The sequence below is a fragment of the Penicillium cataractarum genome (assembly GCF_028827025.1).
Source record: "Penicillium cataractarum strain IBT 29864 chromosome Unknown utg000002l, whole genome shotgun sequence".
Taxonomy (NCBI): Eukaryota; Fungi; Ascomycota; class Eurotiomycetes; order Eurotiales; family Aspergillaceae; genus Penicillium; species Penicillium cataractarum.
Window position 1 is genome coordinate 221,398 of NW_026622738.1, and position 21,161 is coordinate 242,558.

A 21,161-nucleotide genomic window follows, 5' to 3' on the forward strand; every position below is an offset into this window, starting at 1 on the left:
TCTCAAGAGAATTGAATATCGTGATACGTCAATGAATATAGAAGAAAGGGTGTCTGATTCAGAATGAGAATTGGCCTGAACGTGCGGGGCATAGATGTGTTTTTATAACAAAATCTCTTTGTATGGATGTATGCCTCGATCCACTTCTCTGTGGGCCTATACTCCAGATTTCCCCAGTGTCTCTGCTTCTTTCTCCGCAAATTCCCCCATAATGCGGGGAGTCTTTTTGACTCCGGAAATGAACAAGTCCGTTCCAACGCCACATGGTTGGAAATGCTCAGACTTGGCATGTCTTGGCACGATTCGGACTTCTTGGTATCAGTGGAAAGGAGAAAGCATCTGCCAGGAGTATGGATACTGCGCTGGTATTCCTAGATATCTGCTATCCTGTCGGCCAATCTGGAGGCCCTTAGCTTATACGCCTTTACTTCTGCTGTTGCCACCATTGCTGTCAAGAGCGCTTAAGAGATACCGTCCTATATTCCACAAGTTCGGTGTGCATTTTGAGACATCTATACAATCAACTCTTCAAACCTAATGAAACTCATGTATCACAATAATTATTGATCTCACCTCCTCAGAGCCGTGTTCTACTTGCATGCACTCAAAGTTGTCACACTAAACATGAGACGGCACAAAAAACTCCATATTCAAGTGCGGTAAACTCAATTTTAACAACACCACTTCAACACGATAAGCTAACCCTCTTGTCACTTTAGGACGGAAATTTTATTTAGCCCATGCCGTGTTTCCTAGTACATGCTTACAAGGGTTCTGTCCCATCAAGCGGTATGCCCAGACTTGGCGACGCCACAGACAAAGTCCACGGTCTTTGCTCTTGTTCCAACGGCGGAGATAATCTTGTCCGAAGTCGTGAGTAACAAAAAGTAACATCCTAATCGTTGATGTTGTCTAATTAGGTCATCTATTTTGACATATCATTTCTTGCGCAAAGCTTATTCCTAGTAATAGATACTCTCGTCCTCGCCGCCCCCGCATGGACATGACATCCTCCCAGTGGGACACAATCTAAGGGAGAGCGACCCTTGCATCAACTAACTTGGAGCTCCCACATCACGCGTACACAGAGGACGGCAATTACGTTCTCCTAGTGCGGAGCTATCTATCAAGGAGGATAAAGATACCACCGATGTAGTAGTAATCACGGTGGAACTGCCCTGCTGAGGGGGATGACATCCCGTGGCTACCTAGTTGGTTCAAGAACAGTCCAAGCGTCGGCTACAATTCTAGAGGAGGGTCCGATTCATTCCAGGATTTTGGTTTCGCACCTCCATCTTGAAGTGAATTAATTGCCTGAGAGTAGGTATAAGACAGCCATTTTCTCCCAGACACAAAGTAGGATACATACTTTCTCCGCTTTCCAAATTCCTAGTATTTCGAACCCTTGTCGTCTCTATAGTGTCATTCGAATTGTACTGGTTTCCGTAGATAGTTCAGTTTGACGCTATGTCTTTTTCAGGTCATAGAGTAGACTTATTCTCTAGGCAGGATGGAAGAACGCTGCAAGAACTTCACGACTCCCAAACGTGCTTTTAATGTAAGAGTCGGCTAGTCATATTGTAACTTCCAAGCCAAAATTGGATCGCTAGGTAGGCATCGAGACTAACTGGCTGAATATCCATCTCAGACTTCTACCCTGGTCTACACTCTTGAACCATTGCACGATAGGCGAAACACAATACAAATTTATATTCATTATTCATCATTCGGTCATTCAACCTATAATCTCAGCGGGCCATCATAAATATACCCATCTAGAACTGCCACTGCTGACACCACCTCTTCATCAACTCCGCCGTGACCGGCTCCATCCGGCGCATCGTCTCACTCGCCTGCTCAGTCCGCTCCGTCGCAAACCCTGCGCCAACTACCTCACCATCCGCCGGCTTCACACACGCAAGACGATACGTATCCAGAAGCTTCACACCAGGATTCTTCTCAAGATCCACCTCGCCAACGGCGCTCTTCGCCAACGCCTCCACCCACTCCTCCAAGCTAACAACGCGCTCAATCCGGCTTCCGTAGAAATCCGTGACCGCGGGGACAATAACCCCCTCCCAGTCTGGAAGGTTCGGGTTCACCGCGTGGAAGTACCCGCCATTACCATCTTGGCCGGTAGTTACCTCCAAAACAACACCGGCAATGTCCTCCACAGGTGCCCATCCCAGGTTACCAAGCGCTCCAAGCTCGCTGGGCAGAAGGCCTAGGTATAGCGAGCTCCGGATAATACTGGGAAGCCACTCGCGCGGGTTCCATTGACCCTGTTCAGCCCGGGGGCCGGCGACCTGGCCTACGCGAACGACATTCCGTGGCACTGAGGATACTGTCGCTGCCGCATCGAGGATCAGGCTTGCGGCAAGCTTGGACTGGCCATAGCCCATCTGGGAGGCGTGGGTGAAGTCTGAGAGAGATTGTTCGGGGATGGAGCTTGACTCGGGCCATTGCTCGGCCGTGCTGACGGACGAAACGAACGTGATAGGGATACGCTTGGCGGCGGCGGCGGCGAAGTCGATGAGGTGCCGGACACCACGAAGGTGTGGTTCGAAGGAGGCGATGGATTGATTGAAGTCCACGGGCCAGGCGTTGTGGATGATGCGGTCGACTGTGCTGGCGAGACGAGTTGCGGTCTCTTCGGGCAGGTTGAATGTAGCGGAAGAGGAGAGGTCGACTGTTAGGAATTCGACGCGGGATTCTGGGAAGTCGGTGGAGAGGCCGCGGGAGCTGCTTGCAGCAATTTGGCGCTCGCGTGCGTCGGATGTTCGGTTGAAGCAGATGATCTTGGCGATGTCCTTGTTTGCGAGAGCGAGGTCAAGGAGGTAGCAGCCCACAGCTCCAGTAGTACCAGTGATGATAATGGTTTGGTTTGTAGCGGCGGGGAGGGGTTTGTCGGATGTTGGGGAAGGGAGGTTCTGCGTGTATTTTTCGACAAGGGCCGAGCATAGGGCTAGAGTGTCGGCCTCGGTGCTGGTGACTGCAGTTCCATTCGAACTAGATCCAGCCAGAGAATTGATGAAGGAACTGAGCTTGGCGATGGTTGGGTTACTGTAGACACTTCTCGCCTCAATGGTCTGCTTGACACTAGCGCTCAACACCCGTGCCAATTGGAGAACCTGCAGCGAGTCGACGCCTACAGTGAAGAAATCATCATCAACGGTGAGTGCGGGCAACTTCACGGTCTGTCGCACCAAATCCCGAATCCCATCCGCAAGGGCTGCTTCCGAGCTAAAATCGAGCTCCACACCTGTGGCAGGAACACCGTTGGTATCAGAGCTAGATTCAAAGATGCGGCGAATGTCGTCTGCGTAGAGCTTGACAGCCATGGCACGCTGGACTGTTCCCTTGCCGGCCCGCGGGAAAGGTCGCTCCGGGTCAGACAAAAAGACATAGTCACGCAAGATGCGACCATGCGCAACGGTCTCCTCATTGACCTTCTCGATAATCGGCCAAACATCATCGAGGAATCGCTGCTTCTCCTGCTCATTTGCCGGTTGTTGTGCCGGCTCAATCAGCAGCGCAGCGTGGAACTGTCCTGAGCCCACAACTTGCGCACCTAGAACCCCCGGATGTCCGATCACCGCTCCTTCGATAGTTGTGGGGTTGAGTTTCTCGCCCGTGGAGAAGACTATAATGTCGTCGGCGCGACCCACGTAGGTCCAATGGTTTGGTAAAGTCGGATGCGGGCGGTAGAGATCCTTCGTGCTGTACTCGTCTAGCTCGGGGAAGACGTAAAAGCAACCCTGTAGACCCGGGTGCTCCTTATTCTGTCGGATGAAGACTTGCTCGTATGTGTCCTCGCCAAACTGCCGCCACTCGATACCCAACAGTTCCGTGGGGACGATAAACCACTCCCAGAGGGATGAGTCTGGTTGGGTGTAGTAGGGCATGTAGATATACTCAGTCGCACCGATGGCATTAACTAGCTTGACCTCGTTGCTCAGCAGTGAGGCCGCTGCAGCGGGCGCGATTGGGCCTGTATAGGGCTAAGTTAGTGATCAGGACGCAGTTGAACGTTTTCTTGGCTCACTCACCTCCTCCAAAGGCCACAACTTGCAACTTCCTCATCTCATCGAGCGCTACTTGTGACCGTGACATCTGCTCCAGGATCGCCGGGGGTAGGACAGTATAAGTTGCGGGGGAGTTCTGCAGCCACTCAACCACGTTATCGCCCGTGAGAGGAACCGACGGATCGCGAAAGATGACCGGAGTGTTATAGTAGAATCCCGACAAAACCGTGGGCGCAATTCCTGCGGTATGGAACAGAGGACATGTGCAGAGGTATCGGGGATTCTCGAATTTCCCCCATGTCGACAACCACGGTAGGTTGCCTTCGTACTCGGGAACATAGCGATGCAGATCGTTCAGGGCCAGCTTGCCCTGGGGGAGAATGACGGGCTTGGGTAGACCGGTGCTACCGCTCGTATGAAGGACCACAAAGGGGTCCCATTCGGCTTCGGCGAAGGTCTTTGTATACTGGAATGGGGCGACTGGGGTGGTCACCCACTCTTCCCAGGGAGGGATTGTGATGCTCTTCATGCCCGACCGTCCGGCGACCCAGGGCTTCACCATGGATGCCAGCGTCTGGTCATGGTAGAGGATATTGCAGTCGGTCTTGTTGAACAGGTGAACCTGTGCCTCGACGGAATTCCGCGGCGAGATGAACAGAGCCTTGTACCCCGCCTTAATGGCGCCCATGATAAAGAGCACGTAGCGGGGATCTTCGAGTCCAATGTATGCAATCGTAGGGAAAGTACCGGGCGTTGGCGTCCCAACCTGCTCGATCAACATGTGAGCCACATAGTTGACGGCGTTGGCGACCTGCGCCCAGCTCACGGGCTTCCAGCCGTCGCGAGGGTTGCCATGAGTGCGGGGGACGAAGAAGCATTCGACATCTGGCGTCGCGATAGCCGTTGCGTCGATGATATGGGGCATTAAGCGTTTCCCGCATTCGCCTCCTAGGAGCGGGTGGTTCTCCGAGTCTGTAATTGTACCGAAGACGTTCATATTGTTCTTGCTCGTGAGCGACACGTCGCCGATGCGACTTACGAGCTCACCCATTTTGTTGCAATGCGAGTTGACTTTTTTTTGACAATTTAATGCGAGGTCCAGTAGTAGTTCCCCCTCATTATTATTATAAACGAAGATTCTTTCAACGTCTATCCCCACTCTACCGAGTCTCAGTTCAGCTAACGGCAACTCCGTGTTTAGTCTATGCCGGTTGAAGCAAAAGTGGCTACCTGATGTGTTCTTGAACAGGTGTTCGGGCATGGCGATAGTCCAATCGGTGTTAGCCTGGTCAAATAGTTTGTTGATTGTGGCGCTGCTGAGAACCCCGCCAGCTGGTCTAGTTCAGGCGTTCGAGGTGATTCTAACCGAGCAGCCACGTAATCCCGATTGGCTGGCGAGAGTGACAGATTTGACAGTATGCATGGCGTCGACACGTTTCTCCATTCCTCGCGTGGGCTGTGGATTCAACTAGTTCAAGTCGGATTCTATCTCCATCTTGGTAGCCGGACCAAGCCGAACCAAAAAAAAGGAGTAAATAAAACAGTTAGAATCGGGTTGCGGTGCACGAGAGAAAGTAATATGGGGCATAGTTAGCATTCGATAATATTCTACTGTCTAACTGTTAGCCATTCATCCTGTACAGTGCAATTGTACAATCGTACAGTAGATAATTCAGGAATCTTTATGGAATCAAGGATCCGATTGCCAAGCTTTGGAGATTTTGTGGCGCCAGTTTGCCGAACCGCAGCCCTAAAGATCCCAGCAACCGCGGCTCAGTCTTGAATATGTTGGGCAGTATCTTGGACAGCACCCACTTCGAATATTGTGTTAAGCTTAGCTACGGGACCATGGCTATACCAGCTCGGAATCTGACAACATTAAAATTAAAACTCGATTTTCTCTATGATATCCCCCAAAGCGCCCTGTACAAATTTAAAACATTAAAGCCGTGCCTTGGTCTCTTCAAACTTCCACACCGCATCCCCAGAGAACGTCTCCAACTCCCCAAGATACCCATCCCACAAAGCTTGCGAGGTCATAGGCGCAGTGCAGTACGGTTCGACTCCAGTTTCCTCGACAAACCGCTCCAATTCCGGCAGAACCGCATCGGCGGCCTGCGCCTCCATTTTGCGCTGCGTTTCACGGCTAATTCCGCCCTTCTCAGCGAACCAGCCAGCGTCTTCCTTGAGGATTCCAGCTTCGTAGAGGGCGCGCAGCTTGGGGTCGATGCCAACATCTATAGAGGCCTCGAATGCCATACGGTAACCGATGGCGAGGACTAGCGGGAGACAGAGGGGGAGAATAGCCCGGTTGAAGGCTTCGCTGCGGTGTTTGCTGCCGAAGCTCTTCATAATTTCGCGTGCTTCGGCGAAGAGACCTGCTTCGTGACGTGCGAGGGCGCAGTTGGGATTCTTTGGTGGCGGGACCTCATAGCGGCCGATGAGGAGCTCACTGGCGAGACCTGTTGAAATGGAGGATTGAATTAGCTTGGGTGAAACGAACTGCTTAAAGAATGGGGGCTAGACATACGGATAGCCAAGACTCGAACGTCGCCTTCTGCGGTTGCCACTGCGTTGAACTCCAGCTGTATTGGGGGAAGGCGGTTAGCAAATGCACATTATCTATTTGGGGAGGTTAGAAGAGAAGGCTTACACTAGCGGCAAGGATCTGATTGCGATCATAATACCCCTGCCAGCCACAGCCCTCATTCATAGAGGTGAGACTGGCTTTAAAGTGATGAATCGTAACCGCCTTGAAGGTCGTAGCAAAGATATGTCGGACGCGCGAATCAGCCTCAATGCAATATTCCCTGCCGGCGTAAATCAAAAACGCCTGTAGAGCATGAGCGCGCGCCAGAGCGTGTAAGATGGGAAGATGCTGCGTCCGGAAGTTGATCACGGGCATCGGCTTGCCGTCAGGTCCGAGGATGTGGCGCCGGAAACTGAATTTGCTGGCGTTGTACACGCCCATCTTAATGAGGGGGATGCATGCGCCGGCTAGGAAGAGAGTTCCGGCGCCCATGCGGTGGATAGTGGACAGGAAGTTGTCACGTTCGTCGCGTGGCTTTTCCAGGCTGCCGAGTAGGGCCGAGGGCGGGAGTTGTACGTGGTTGAAGTAAGTTAGGGCATGGTCGATTGGATTCGCGCCCGGGCGAGGTGGGAAGGCTCTGGATAACCTTGTTAGTTCTGGATATATCTATACAGACTGATTGCGGAGAACTTACTTTGAGGTGATTCCTGTGCACATCTTGGTACCATCGGACATGGGAACTAGGAACGGCCGGACTCCGCGGTCCTCTCCTTCCACTATGAGACGGGCAATTACCACTGCAATGGTCGGGAGGCCGTTGCGTGGAGTATTAGGTGGCATGCATCTAGGATTTCTTCGTTAGTATCAGGGTAGATAAACCTGGAATCTACGACCACTTACTTGGCAGCGTTCGGAGTCGGTGTGTGTAATTCAAATCCGCCATTGGGCAGAAGTGTCGCCGTTGTTTCAAGATTGCGAGCATCCAAACCGTGTCCGAGCTCAGTAAGCATGAATTGTGATCTAAAGCAGGTTAACAAGATATAGTCCCAGGAAACCAGGAGGATAACACACGAGATATCAACCCTCAATGCCTTCTGGATAATGGATGGCAATTCCGGATGTGTGGCAACAAAAGGTGCAACTGTGCCGACAAAAAGATTATACTGAACGCTGACGAGGTTGATGGCGCCGCCGTCCATAATGGTGAGCATGTCCATATGAAGTTTCCAGAAGGCTGGAGTCATTTCGACTACATCCTTCAATGACAAGTCTATATTCAAGTCCCAATTAGTTGCTTGCAAGCATAATAATTGCGGGAGGGGACTTTACTGTGGGCATGGGCCAAGGCCCTCGCTCTTTGGTATGTGAGCTGCGTTCTCTCCTCGAGAGTCAACGACAATGGTGCAGGCTTCATTAGTGTAGACTGCGCCAATTCTAAAGTCGGCGAAGGTGTGTTCCATATTTGCTCGTAGAGTGCACGGCACTCTGACACAGCGGAACTATGATCTGAATTTGGCATTGACGCGAGAGACATGTTTACTGGGGTTTCCAGAAATGAATGGTGTTGACTGTCGATATTTCCCCGGAGTCACATCATGATAAAAGGGCATTTTATGTGTTCGCTTCGGTTGAACCGGCCCGTTGGGATGTCAGGGGCTTAGCTGAATCTGTTCTACTTTGAGAACTCACTAGCAATGTGCTAAGAAATAATAGGTCCAACAGATAATCGGTCACCAAATAGCCCTGCAATAATAGCCGAAGCGGATCCACTTTGACATCGGGTTCGCCGGCAGTCTGGATTGGTTCTGGATTGGGCCGTTCAGCTAACGAATGACAATGCGCTAGCCACGTATCCCTGCATGAGTTCGCGTAGGGATGGTAAATTTTTGTGAAGTCTAATTCAAGAACTCAAATTCAATTTGGAAGGAAGTTGTGCCACCACCTTTTGAATCGGGATTTATTTGATACCTATCATGCCTTAGGTATAGACCCACTTTAGCTATTTTCCATTACAAGCTAATCAGATAAGTGAATCCCCCAAAATTGAGAAACCCAATCGTATCGCCTTGTCAGAGTTTTCACTAAATACTACCCAACGGATCAGTCTGTTTCATTCGAAAATATCCCTTCGGATTTTGCACGAAATGCTACTTAGAATAAAGCCTATCGTGTAGAATTAAGAGGAGACTGTTTGTTATCGCTATCATCTACAATAGAGTTAGGTGGAGACTCCTAAGGTTGGCCGCCTCAGGTCGCTTCTTTTCTTTTTCCAGAATTTTCCTTCGTAAGGCAGAACCCGTTATCCGTCAGTCAACCCGTGAGTTTTGATAATTCGCAAGCAAAGCACACCGCTCGCTGGCCCCGGTGGGGCTTGTTCCCCGATGCGGTTCATTTCCCAATTCGGAAACGCTGGCATTGCACAGCGATCTGCATTATTCTCAGCCCTATTACCGTAATACTTTTGGAACGAATGATGCACAAGAGTCATCAAGGTTATTTGGAAGAACCCACGTGATGAAGATTTTCGGTAGTGGAAATCTCTTTTACCATAAGATCATTATATAAAATCTTGATATGATTCAGGAATTGTTTAATCGTATTAAAATACGATGTATTGATTTAGAAAGAAAAGTTTAATGGTAAAAAATTCCCTATTAATTCCCTTTAGATACTGTCGGTCTTTTAGTTTTTCCTCTGATATAAGTAAAGACCTTTCGCACAGGGAAAGACTTCGGGAGCCGCTAGCATGAAGAGCGACGATGGATGAATGAATGAAAGTGCACGCTAGGAGCGTCTAGTACCTACTATTCGGCCTTCCCTCTCGGTGCGAGCCTAGTAACTAACACTTACCCTTATAATAACCATGGGCAAGGATGAAATCGCTAATTTTACCTCGTCGTAGATTTCGATAAATATAATAACTTAGAAATTATCGGATTAAATACACAAATTACTAGATTAGGTAACTCAGGTCGCTTAGGTGCGTAGTTAGTTAACTAGCTAGTTACTGAATTCTACTTAGTAAAAGCGATAAGGGGAGAACGACTGCCTAGTAGCCAAGGCTACCATAACTTACCCTTGACATCACGCATCAAAAGATCAACCACCAAAACCAGACCCTTCAGGGTTTCAAGATTATACCAAGAAATTCTATTAACTATTAAAGCAGAGGATAATTTAGATAATCATGTTAAAAGATCTAAAAAGGCTGATCAAAATATCTTAGGATTTAACCTAGGAAAGCAAGATTTTCTATGCCCTCCGCCCAAATGTCGGTATGGTATTTGTCTTCCAGAAAACAAGACTAGAAAAGCTAGAGGAAGAAGCTTTCATCGTCGAAGATATTGACGAACATGGAGTAGACTAAAAAAAGATGAAGTTAGAGACATCATCCTAACCCCTTCACCCATCCGTCACAGTTAGCACGAATTTTGCGTCCAGGGCGCAAGAATCATGGCTCATCGCTAGTCTGACTAGTCCTAATGTAGCTCTGAAACTTTCTGACGGGTACATGGTCCTTGTATGCCTGATCAATTTCAGCTGCCGTGAGGTTGGTTGTTTCGGGCACGATGAACCATGTGCCAGCAATAAGTAAAACACTAAACCCAGCGAATACAAACCCCGTCCGGGCACCAAGATTTCCTGAATCCACATTGTACATATAAGGCACAGTGAATTGAGTGAGCCACGCGATGAAAGCCTGCGACACCACTCCCACAGAGAGGGTCTTGGCTCGAAGTCTGTAGCTAGCGACATCTGCGGCGATTCGATAGCCCATGCCCAGAAAGAGACTGGTTTGGAAAGATATCAGGACATTCCTGGGTTTGCGAAGTCAGTTTATATTTAAGGTTCCCTTGAGGATGAGCATGGGGCTATTGAGTGCGGGGCTGACTCACATAAGAACGGCGATTCCCCACACAGCGCCATCTCCCGGGACGTAATATAGTACCCCAATGACGAGCATGATAAGGAAATTCAAAACGCATGCCACTAGGAGCACATTACGACAGCTTGCCTTATCGTTGAAAAGCCAGCTCAAGACGATGATAATGAGTGACAACGCAAATCCTCCAATCGAGACATCAAATGCATGAATTGATGGAAGGCCCGCGATAATCAGAAAATAGATGGATTGGGCCAAAAGAGCTGCACCGCCCCAGTTCTGTGCCGTATAAAGAAAAATGACTGTCAAGGTTCTCCGAAGATCAGGTCCCTTGAAGCAATCAATGTATGAGCCAGCCTCTGACTCTTTGCGTTCGTGCTCTTCCAGGATCACTTTATTCAGGTATGTCAGACGGTCATCGATTGAGTTATCTTTCCCATGGAGGAGACTCATGACTTTGTGGGCACGACGAAGTTGGCCTTTTGCTATGAGATAATTTGGAGACTCGGGGGCGAGGGCATACGCTATTATGGTGAGGCCACCAACGGCCCATTGAATAGCGAAAACGGTTCTAAAAGAGTGCAGTGACATATCTGGAACGTAGATCCTGATGACTCCAAGGCCAAGAGCCATCATGAAAACATAGAAGAGAACCAATGCCTGCTGAACGGGTCCCTTCAATTTGAGAGGTGCAATCTCCGAGGCATAGGTGGCCGATACCGCTGTCACTGCTCCAATACCAAACCCATTTACCATTTTGCCACCCAGAAGGAGACCTCGACTGTCGGCGGTATATTGCATAGCTGTGCCAGCTATGGTAAGCATAGCGGAGCAGCAGGCTGGCCACTTGCGTCCATATTTATCCGTGATAAACCCGATGAAAAACGCACCCACTGCTTGGCAAAGAAGCGACATGGCATTCCAGAGCGATGTCCATATAGACGGTAGATATGCTCCAGAAGCGTCAATGTCCCCGAAGTAGAGAAGAAAAGCCGGCATGGATAGAGTGGCCCCGTTGACAATTGAGTCATAACCGTAGAGGGAAGCTCCGCAAAAGGGTATGCAGCCTGGATTTGATTAGCTTCTGGGTAAACGAATAATAGGACCTTGCTACCAGTCAATTCACTCACAAATTAGAAGAGCAAACTTGTGGGCTTTAGCGCTTTGCCAAATAGTAAGCTGACGCTCTTCTTCTTCGAGGAGAGCTCCCCGGTGAGCCGACTGTTTCGAGTAGAATGGGTCATGGTCGAGCTTCGAGATATCCTCCACCTGTAATGAGTCGGTCTTGTTGAAGTTGTCCATCATTCACTCTCAAACATAAATTTGGTTGAGAAAAAAATGGGGTAGGAAATATCCTTATATAGTGGGCCTATAGAAGCAAAATGATCTGCATGTTTACCCCAGATGGTACATCAGATAAATATACTGATCAATTCTGTGGGGAAGGGGATGATAGGGAGTCAGGCTCCCTCGGAACTTCCGGTCGGTTAATTGGAACTTTGTAGTAACTACCCGCCAGATGAACTGATATTAACCTTACCAGAAGCACATCCAGTAGGCAGTGACTGTGTACGCAAGGACTCGGGACAGATCCACCGAGGCATGTGTGGGGCTTTAGAATCTGAGCCAAGAGACCTGCACATGAGTGGGATAGCTATGTACGGTATCCCGTACTATTCGGATGCTGTGGCCAATTAAATATTAGTACAGGCGATCGCAAGAGAGTTAATAGCCTGGATCATCACCAACCCGCGCGTGCGCGTGCGCGCTCCGCGCCCCGCGCCATAAAATGCTACTCCGGATATGGTTGGCCCTGATACGCCTATTTTCCTATTCATCTCGGAGATAGAGGGTAGGGCTGTGTAGAGGAGCTATGTGCATCGTAATACCCACAATCTCCACTCAGAATTATGCTAACGTGGCCAATTAGTAGTAAAGTATATATCCGAGAAAGTCCAGTATTTCATATTAACCGGCGTCTCAAAGACCATGGCATGATCCGAGCCCCGCAAAACAAAGATCGGAATTTCCGATTACCGCCACCAATACAAATAGCTGAACTACACAGTATTTGCGACAGGCAAAGGTTCTCTACAATCGCGCAAACTTTATCTATCATGACCACTTTTACGCGCATTGGTAAGGGCGATCGGCCTTCAATCTTTACCACTGCCGACCAAACGATCGCCCTTATTGACCCCTTACTCTATGGAGGCTTTTTAGAGTATGTCTTCAAAGATCCCGCTCATATTTCCTAGTACTTAAAAATGTATTAAGGCACATGGGTCGCTGTATCTACGGTGGAATATACGACCCGAGTAACACCAATGGCCTTATCGATGAGAATGGATTTCGGACCGACGTCATTGAGGCGATGAAGGAACTCCAAGCGCCCATCAGTATGTTGCAAGAATTTCGCAGAATTTCTTTGGAGGTTGGAAGGAGCCCAAGTATTCAATAGCTAATTGGCTGTTACTAGTACGATACCCTGGAGGGAATTTCACGGCTACTTACAGATGGCTGGATGGAGTTGGTCCTAAAGAGCAACGCCCGAAGCGGGTCGAAGTCGCATGGAAAGGAGTTGAGACCAACCATTTTGGAACGGATGAATTTATGAAATGGTGTGACCTCGTCGGGGCAGAGCCTTATTTGGCCTTGAACATGGGGACGGGCACACTTGAAGAAGGTATGGAGTTTTTTAAAGGGTTCAGTAAGATGACCATGTTTTGCTAATTGTGGCGTTATAACAGCTCTAGCTTGGTTGGAGTATTGTAACCTTGATACTGACACCCATTATGCGAACCTCCGAAAGCAGAATGGGCATGAGAAGCCATACGGTGTGAAGTACTGGGCATTAGGAAATGAAGTTTGGGGCCCGTGGTCTGTTCATGAAAATATGCGCATCTTTCTATATAAGTCAATGCTAACTACGAAGATTAGGCAAATCGAACAATCTTCCAAGGAGGATTATGCAAAGAAAGCATATCAATGGGGCAAAGGTTTGTAAATACTCGTTTCAGACCCTAGAATGGTCGGTTAATTATCTCAACAATAGCTTTGAAAACTCTCGACCCAAGCATCAAACTTGTACTATGCGGCAAAGACGGACATAGTGACTGGGATCGATTTGTGCTGCAAGAATGTCTTAAAATAACCGATCTGCATAGTATACACATCTACACGTTCGACATGCAGTAGGTGCCCGTGTTTTCACTACGGAAGAATCCAGATGATCGCTAATTGATCACAGGCACTATCCAAATGCCACTAGTCCCAAGTCTGCTGAAAGGGCCATTGAGATTACAGCAGCATTGATCGATCTGGCCCGTACTGAGATGGATTACGAATCATTCCCTCATTTTTCGACAAAGCCAAAGACACCTCATAGGCCCAAGATCGCTTTCGATGAATGGAACATCTGGAATCCCATTCGTGCTCCAGGAGACAAGGGTGCAGAGGAAGAATATGACGTTTCGGATATGCTCGCGGTGGCTCTGTGGCTCAATGTTTTTGTTCGACAAGCAAAACACATCGGAATGGCAGCGATTGCTCAAAGCGTTAATGTCATTGCGCCTTTGATGACCACGGAGCAAGGAATTGTCAAACAAACTACTTATTGGCCACTTCTACTCTTCTCAAGATATATGAGGGGTCAAAGCCTTGCAGTGCATGTGCGCTCGCCCGCTTACACCGGCTCAACTTCCCCCGAGTGGCTTGCAAGCACAATGGACATTCCTATGCTAGATGTGTCTGCTGCCTTGGGTGATGACGATTATCTGAATTTGGCTGTGGTGAATCTCTCCGATTCTGAGTCAATAGAGACTTCTTTACCACCGACAGAGGGCACAGTTCAAGTCTTTACAGTTGGTGGTAATGAGAACAGTATCCGGGACTCAAATGTGTGGGGTTCTACAAAGGTGTCTATCATCGAGTCAGAGTGGAACGAATCGGGTCGATTTATTTTCCAGAAGCATAGCTTTACATTGCTCAGATGGAAGGTGAGCCCCTCGCGGCCGTGCCTAGACCTCAGCCTCACAAAAGCTACAAAGGATATTGCGGCCGGAGTTGTCAATTCTTTACATACTAGAAATGAATAAGCCAAATAGAAAACCGTCTCGGGGAGGTCTTATTTCAGTTAAACGGTGTAACTAATAGGGAAAGGTATTGTCAACGGGCCTAGAAAGGAGATCTGTAGAACACGGTAGAAGTGCCCTTTGTCAATTTTTAAGGTTCTTAGTCTAGACTTTCCTCCCAAGGTCGTCGCCTTGGGATTTTGCTGTTAGCTGAAGGTTAGGTTCGGAAAAGACCTTGCACTCCCTAATAGCCCTTCCCCAGGGCGCCCGGAATACCTGGCCACACCTTGTTGGCTTGTATAATTTGCAATTACTACATAATACAGAACATGGGCACAAACCTGATCCTGGCGTTTGCACGCTTGTTACAGCTAGCGACTTCGGTCGGGAAGCCTTAATCGTTCGATGAGAGTCATGTATCCTTACCTAGGCTACTGAAGGTGATTGTTACAATTCGCTCAACGTATATCATGTTTAAGATAAATCTGCCATACAATCTACTATACAATCTACCATAGTAAACGATTGGGTCTCGATTACCATAACGTGACGATGATAGTAAAAAGCTTATTAGTATGAATTTCAACCATAAAGGCAAGCTATAGATAGTATTATAATGCTAGATTTAATGAGCCTACACTATATAACGTAACCTGGTCGGTATGGTTAGGGAAGGCTACTGTATAGGCGTGAGGCTAATTAGGTACGAGGGCGGAAGAAGAAGCGATGAAGACACTTGGTAGAACTTGGGGCTATACGAATGTGATCCTTTGGTCCGCGGTAAACATCAAGATCACGGCTTAATGATAAACCATGAGACATTGAAGCAATAGCCGGTTTGGCTCCCATATTAACCGCCTTTCCTTCACACACGCACAAACTTGAGCCCAAAAGATATCTAGTTTTACCAATAAACTCTACTCTGTTCGGAATATCCGACAAGCTTCCCCACACGAGGCAAGAAACCCATAGCTGGGGGCCCTAGTGCATGGCATCTGTACTGTGTGATTGATAATACTACTTTAATAAATCATCTAAAAGACATATTTAGCCTGGTATTGTTCCTCGGCGGCTTTAATCGCCTATTGCCTTCCGCGTTCACCACTTTCCACTGGGGCCCGGGATATCCGGAAGTGTTACGTACCACCCGATGAGGCAATAAAAAAAGGGTTGCCATGTACGTAAAGCAGTCCACTGGGAAATCAGTTCAAGTTAAATTTCCTTTTGCATCCAAAATATCCACAAGCTACACCAACCCCATAATTCCCGGGTTCGCACCTGACCCATCTGTGGTCTTCGTGGACAACACCTTCTTCCTTGTCAACTCTTCCTTCCATATATTTCCGGGACTACCCATCTATGCTTCAAAGGATCTTAAATCGTGGACGCACATTGGTGAGCAGTGTTTGCATATGCTATCTGATAAGAATTTGGTACCTAACGTTAAGCAGGAAACGCTTTCAACAGAAGGAGAACGCGACTACAGACGTGTTTCCAATCGGTCCTGACAAGAACCTCGTAGCTGCGTTAGGTCTTTTTGCACCGACCATTCGGTGGCACAATGGAGTTTTCTACATTGTCTGTACAAATACCGTTCGCCCAGATGGCGGGGAATTTCGCACTGACAACTTCATCATTACAACAAGAGATATCTGGGCCAATGAATGGAGTGATCCCATCTGGTTCAAACTCGATGGAATCGACCCAAGTTTATTCTTTGATGATACGACTGACAAGGTGTACGTTCAAGGATCACACAGAGATGGATCTATAGGTGCTCAACAGTGTTCAATCCGACAGGTTGAGATTGATATTACTTCAGGCAAGAAGCTCTCTGATACCAGGCCCCTTTAGGGATATGAGCTAGCCGCCACAAGTGAAGGCATAAGCGATATTGAAGGTCCTCATCTCTACAAAAAGGATGGGTATTACTATCTGCTAGCTGCAGATGGTGGTACATTGGAAACTCATAAAGCTGTGATCGCTCGGTCTAGGGATATCTGGGGTCCGTTTGAAGTCTGCATGAACAATCCTGTGCTCACCACCGCTGAAACAGATGAGTATGTTTAGAACGTCGGAGCTGGAGCATGGTGGGCTGTTGCTCTAGGAGTGAGAAATGAGACTGGAGGTAGATCACCGATTGGTCGAGAAACGTTTTTGGTTCCTGTTGATTGGCCTGTGGGAGAGTGGCCTACATTCAGTCGAGCAAAATTGCAATTCGAAAGAGCCGCTGTGTCTCCTCAACCTAGCAAGGACGGACTGCTAGCACCAAAGCGGGTAGACGATGTCAATCTACGTGACGCTAATTTGGATGATTAAGGATTTTCCGGTGAAGGGAACTCGATCAAGCTTACACCAAGTACGAAAGGACTATCCGCAACACACGGCACAGAAACATTCGTTGGCAAAATACAGATATTTTCTAACTCTATCGCTACCACAACTCTCTGCATTCCTACCGAACCGCACGTGAAGACTGGGCTCTCCCTCTTCAAGGAGAATGTTCGCCATGTTGACATCTGCTACGACACAGATACACACAAGATAACACTGGAGGTTTGCCTTCAATTGAAGGGCGAACCCAAGGTGGTCGCAGAAGTTAAAGTTGCCACCCAGAAAGCCCAAATGAAGATATCCTCATCCGCAGAGTCGTACGAATTCTTCAGCAGGGCTGAAACTTCTAAAGAATGGGTGTTGCTCGGATCAATCGACGCACTGGACATGACGGCATGTGATTTCACCGGAACTCTTTTTGGAATTTTCGCTGTTAAAATGGGCCCACGGCAGGCCGCTGGTACGGTGAGATTCGAAAACTTTGTTGTATCTTGAAAGATTTTGCGTTAGCATTTCAGGCGGTCCTAGTAATCCATTGGGTCAATTAAGGGATTTGGATAGAGAGAGGGAGATGTATTATACTCGAGTACAGCTCCCAACAGGGCTCTTTCCGAGTCGTTGACGGCCGAAAGGCCGTCCTGTGCCAAAGTTTCTAATGTACATGTGCCAACCTTTCCCAAGTAGATAGATATTCACCAGTTCATCTGTTTTCCTTTGTCAAGCCTCTCTTTGATTAAGGATTTAGTAACCTAAGTTCTGGCTTTAGGATATCTAGACCTGATAGCTATCCAGGAATTAATTAGGTACTATTACCTAATTCTAGCGTTCTAGGTAGGGCCCTGGTTCTTCCTATTACTTAGATGTACCACACAAGTTAGGCATCGATAGCTCAGGGCCTTCCGAGAACGTCGCAGGTAGTAAGATCTAAGCTAACACTAGGGTAGGGTTGCTTTCAAAACGTATAGCTGAGAAATTGAAAGATTGAGCAGTAAGCCACTCTAGTATTCTTGAATACTAAATTTACACCGTGAAACCCTCTCACTTAGGGCAACAAAATGTCGTGGACTGATTTTTGGGCTGACTTTATATGGCATGACGCCGTTTTCCTTGGTATTTACTGTTTTATGCGCTTTGGCTGGTGTTCGGATCACTCTTGCTTCCACCGGAGGAAGCGCCTGCATAGCCATACGCCACTAGTTAGGCTGCAACAGGTTGATAGAGTGTTGATTGATTGATTGATTGATTGACTACTACCGCTATCACGGTAGTACCGGGTCAAGACCGGTATCAACCGAGAGAGTGTGGAGTTAGAGTAAATGTGAACGTATCAGTATGGATTCACAAGCCTTGGATCCGGAGATATCGCTAGAAATCAATTTCGCCAAGAGATAGTTGTTTTTTCTACTGGTTCACCTTGACCGTTCTGAACTTGCAGTCTCTTGGCGACTGCACATACCATCGAATTTCCAACCTAGGATTGGCTACCTCAATTGTGCTTTTTGTCGAATGTAGTAAGCTTATAAGTCTACTAAATTGGGTGGAGAATGTTATCAAAGTGTACTGTCGATTACCTCGCGAATTCTCGAGGCAGTTATACAGATCACCGAAATTGTGTTATGAACTAATTGTAGAAATCTCTCAGCTCTGTTTGGTATTGGGATGATTTTGTTTATTTGTGCTGTGATATGGAGTTGCTGTTCAGGATCTGTTAGATGTATGATACGCTAGTCTCTCTGGCTATACACTGGCCACATAGGGCTAGCTCACCAGGAATCCCAAAAAGTCCGATTCCAAATGTATAAAGAGCCCCAGCGATAAGTACTGTGATGGCAGGAAGACCGAGCTTTGTCGGACATTCGCAACTTGACCTCTGGCTTCTATCACGTCAAAATATGTGCTGTGGCAGGTCTCTCAGGACAGCGCGATCTTGACATTAGCCGCCTGGGTAGCAGTGTCTCCATTGATTCATTAATATCGCCGTATATAGTGCTAAGAATTGCTTCCTCGCCGTTAAGTGCAAGTCAAGGGTCCACTAAATGCAAATCACCGATAAACATAAACCCGATCATCCAATAGATCCAACGCATGCTGTCTCCCCTGCTTCTCAATCAACAATCTCGCCTGCAACGCATCCATCTCCCGCTCAGCATTAGCCCTCGCCCCCTCCAACATAACCTGCGTGCGATCAACCTCGGGCTGAAACGGCGCCAACGGCAACATCTCCCTCGGAACATCGCCCCTCCTCGTCCAAAGCGGAAGCCGATAATGGCGCATCGCCCGATTAATCTGGCCCCACGTCGCCGACGGGTTGAGCAGGACACTGCGGACGAATAGCTCTCTATACCCGTGCAGCGAGAGCATGGGCTTCTGGCCCCCGGATACAGAGCGGACGCCGCCGTTCGGGGGCATCAAGCGCTCGAAGATGGCGCGTTGGGAGGCTGGCATGTATGTTAGGGGGTTTAGGGGTGAATCTGTGGGTGTTGGGGGTGGGGTGCGGGGGTGGAGGGCGAAGTCGACTGAGTAGGCTGTGTAGTGGTCGGCTAGTTCGCGGTCGGCGACGTCGTAGCCGTGATGGGGGGTTCGCGCGCGGCTAGCTTTCCCTGTGGAAGGGTTAGAAGCTAGGTTTGGAAGGTGTGATGGCGGGAGGATACTTACAGACGTTGTGGTCTGCGGGTGCGCCGCAGGCGTCGAGATACTCCGAGTAGGTCTCTGGACTGAGATATCCGGTGCCTCGTAGGTCTAGATGGTGGAAGAATTGTTCAATCAGGCTGATGAAGTCGGCAGTCGGTGTCATATCTTGATTGAAGAAGGGAGTCCAGCCCGTGGGTTGATATTGCTGCTGCGGCTGTTGATACTGTGGGTGTTCCTGCTGATATTGATATTGTTCCTGTCGCTGCTGGGACTGTGGAGGCTGTTCCTGTTCTCGCTGAGGAAGTTGTGGTGGTGGCGGCGGCGACTGTTGATCCTGTGGACTCTGCGGCTGTGGAGGAGGCTGCTCCCGCTGTCGCTGTTCAGGAATCTGCTCTGTGTTATGCTGCTGTGGACCTGGAGTTGACGGCTGTGATGGGCTCTGTCCCGATAGTGTCGTGGCAGCATCGGGCTCATCCTTCCTTGCTGGCACGGTCGGGCGAGGGGGCTTCCTGGGTGGCACTTGGGTATACGATACGGATGCCGGTCTTCGTCGTGCAGCGGCCAGGTTTCGTACCGGGGGAGGGGGTGGGACAGGGAGATAGCCGCTGTGAGGGTGTAATAACAAGGAATGAGGGGCACCATCCTGATGTTGCTGAGGATATTCCTGGACGAGATAGCAGTTGGCACAGAGGGTCATGGGTGGTGTGCAAGTAGTGCATGTTAGGCGTGCTTTGGAATCCGGGATGGATTCATTACAGGAGTTGCACTTGTAGAGCAACATGGCTGGATGAGAATCGGAGGTGAAATTATCTTGGACATGATTGCTTTGCCTCTATATAAAAACACCTTGACCTTGAAGTGCGGAGTGGAGGCAGTGTTGGCAGGTGCCAAGGCCCGTCATCCTTAAATTCGGTTAAAATAACCGAAACTGAGTAGATGAAGGAGGAGACTGATCTCTTCCATTGGACTTTAACTTGGACCCTGAGCTGCCGAGACCACGGTAAGGTTGCACCATTTTCGAGACGCACTTTATATGGTATAGTCTTGGAGCCATCTTTTCAATGGTTCATCCATGGACCATCATCTCTGGTTGTCGGACCAATCAACACTGCAAACAGAGTGGAGAAGGGTAGACGTCTTTCTTTCCAAGAGACCCCACAGAGCCTCGGCTTCATCGACTCGCCAGCTATGAATCTATAATGGTGGGCATCGGCAGACATGTCTGAATCTGCCCAGTAGCGCTCTTCCAAGCATTAACGCCTGCACCTCTTGCCGTCTACGCAAGCGACGGTGCATAGTGGGTTCTACGTGGACTGAATTGGAGGTTGAAGCAAGCCCCCAGCCGAAGACTGAATAATCGGATGAGGCATAAAGTCAATAGAAAGCACAAGTACAGACTTTTTGGTTGTGAAACATTGTTTGTCGCGAGTTGGAGAACTTGGTGTAAAAAAGCAGAAACTAACTGGGCTAGTTCTGCTGCTTTTAGTTGACTTATGGCTCAAACTCGAACAAGGATATTGCTCGCGATATTGCTCAACGAAGTCATGTAATTTAGGAACGGGTATGAAATGGTGTTTAATAATTGATGCTTATATTCGCGAGGCGGAGGCGGAAAGTGGTAAAAGCGAGGTCTTTTAGGGCGTCGCTCGATCGTTTCCAGAGTGACTCACGTGATGTTTCCCGCA

The 21,161-nt window shown here is 48.6% G+C and overlaps 6 protein-coding genes across 6 annotated transcripts; 3 read left to right on the top strand and 3 right to left on the bottom strand.

Moving 5' to 3' along the window:
- Window positions 1–1,775: 1,775 nt before the first annotated feature.
- On the bottom strand, window positions 1,776–5,076 carry N7496_002144 (acetyl-CoA synthetase-like protein; the record flags this gene model as incomplete). The annotated part of the gene is made up of 2 exons (XM_056695075.1): window positions 1,776–3,991; window positions 4,050–5,076. 2 exons carry the CDS (start codon window positions 5,074–5,076, stop codon window positions 1,776–1,778), a joined length of 3,243 nt encoding a protein of 1,080 aa, XP_056557287.1.
- Window positions 5,077–5,966: 890 nt separating this feature from the next.
- N7496_002145 (putative acyl-CoA oxidase) lies at window positions 5,967–8,089 on the bottom strand (the record flags this gene model as incomplete). The annotated part of the gene is made up of 7 exons (XM_056695076.1): window positions 5,967–6,487; window positions 6,556–6,610; window positions 6,679–7,192; window positions 7,250–7,399; window positions 7,456–7,575; window positions 7,627–7,825; window positions 7,885–8,089. The coding sequence occupies 7 exons, from the start codon at window positions 8,087–8,089 to the stop codon at window positions 5,967–5,969; spliced, it is 1,764 nt and encodes a 587-aa protein (XP_056557288.1).
- A 1,917-nt stretch (window positions 8,090–10,006) lies between these two features.
- Window positions 10,007–11,743, bottom strand: N7496_002146 (MFS general substrate transporter; the record flags this gene model as incomplete). The annotated part of the gene is made up of 3 exons (XM_056695077.1): window positions 10,007–10,373; window positions 10,452–11,505; window positions 11,569–11,743. 3 exons carry the CDS (start codon window positions 11,741–11,743, stop codon window positions 10,007–10,009), a joined length of 1,596 nt encoding a protein of 531 aa, XP_056557289.1.
- Window positions 11,744–12,555: 812 nt separating this feature from the next.
- N7496_002147 (alpha-N-arabinofuranosidase) lies at window positions 12,556–14,535 on the top strand (the record flags this gene model as incomplete). Its single annotated transcript, XM_056695078.1, has 7 exons — window positions 12,556–12,662; window positions 12,716–12,837; window positions 12,918–13,124; window positions 13,189–13,318; window positions 13,379–13,437; window positions 13,494–13,632; window positions 13,689–14,535. The coding sequence occupies 7 exons, from the start codon at window positions 12,556–12,558 to the stop codon at window positions 14,533–14,535; spliced, it is 1,611 nt and encodes a 536-aa protein (XP_056557290.1).
- Window positions 14,536–15,686: 1,151 nt separating this feature from the next.
- On the top strand, window positions 15,687–17,340 carry N7496_002148 (Xylosidase/arabinosidase; the record flags this gene model as incomplete). Its single annotated transcript, XM_056695079.1, has 5 exons — window positions 15,687–15,913; window positions 15,963–16,250; window positions 16,506–16,571; window positions 16,619–16,620; window positions 16,832–17,340. 5 exons carry the CDS (start codon window positions 15,687–15,689, stop codon window positions 17,338–17,340), a joined length of 1,092 nt encoding a protein of 363 aa, XP_056557291.1.
- Window positions 17,341–19,204: 1,864 nt separating this feature from the next.
- Window positions 19,205–20,190, top strand: N7496_002149 (uncharacterized protein; the record flags this gene model as incomplete). The annotated part of the gene is made up of 2 exons (XM_056695080.1): window positions 19,205–19,290; window positions 19,656–20,190. The coding sequence occupies 2 exons, from the start codon at window positions 19,205–19,207 to the stop codon at window positions 20,188–20,190; spliced, it is 621 nt and encodes a 206-aa protein (XP_056557292.1).
- Window positions 20,191–21,161: the final 971 nt, after the last annotated feature.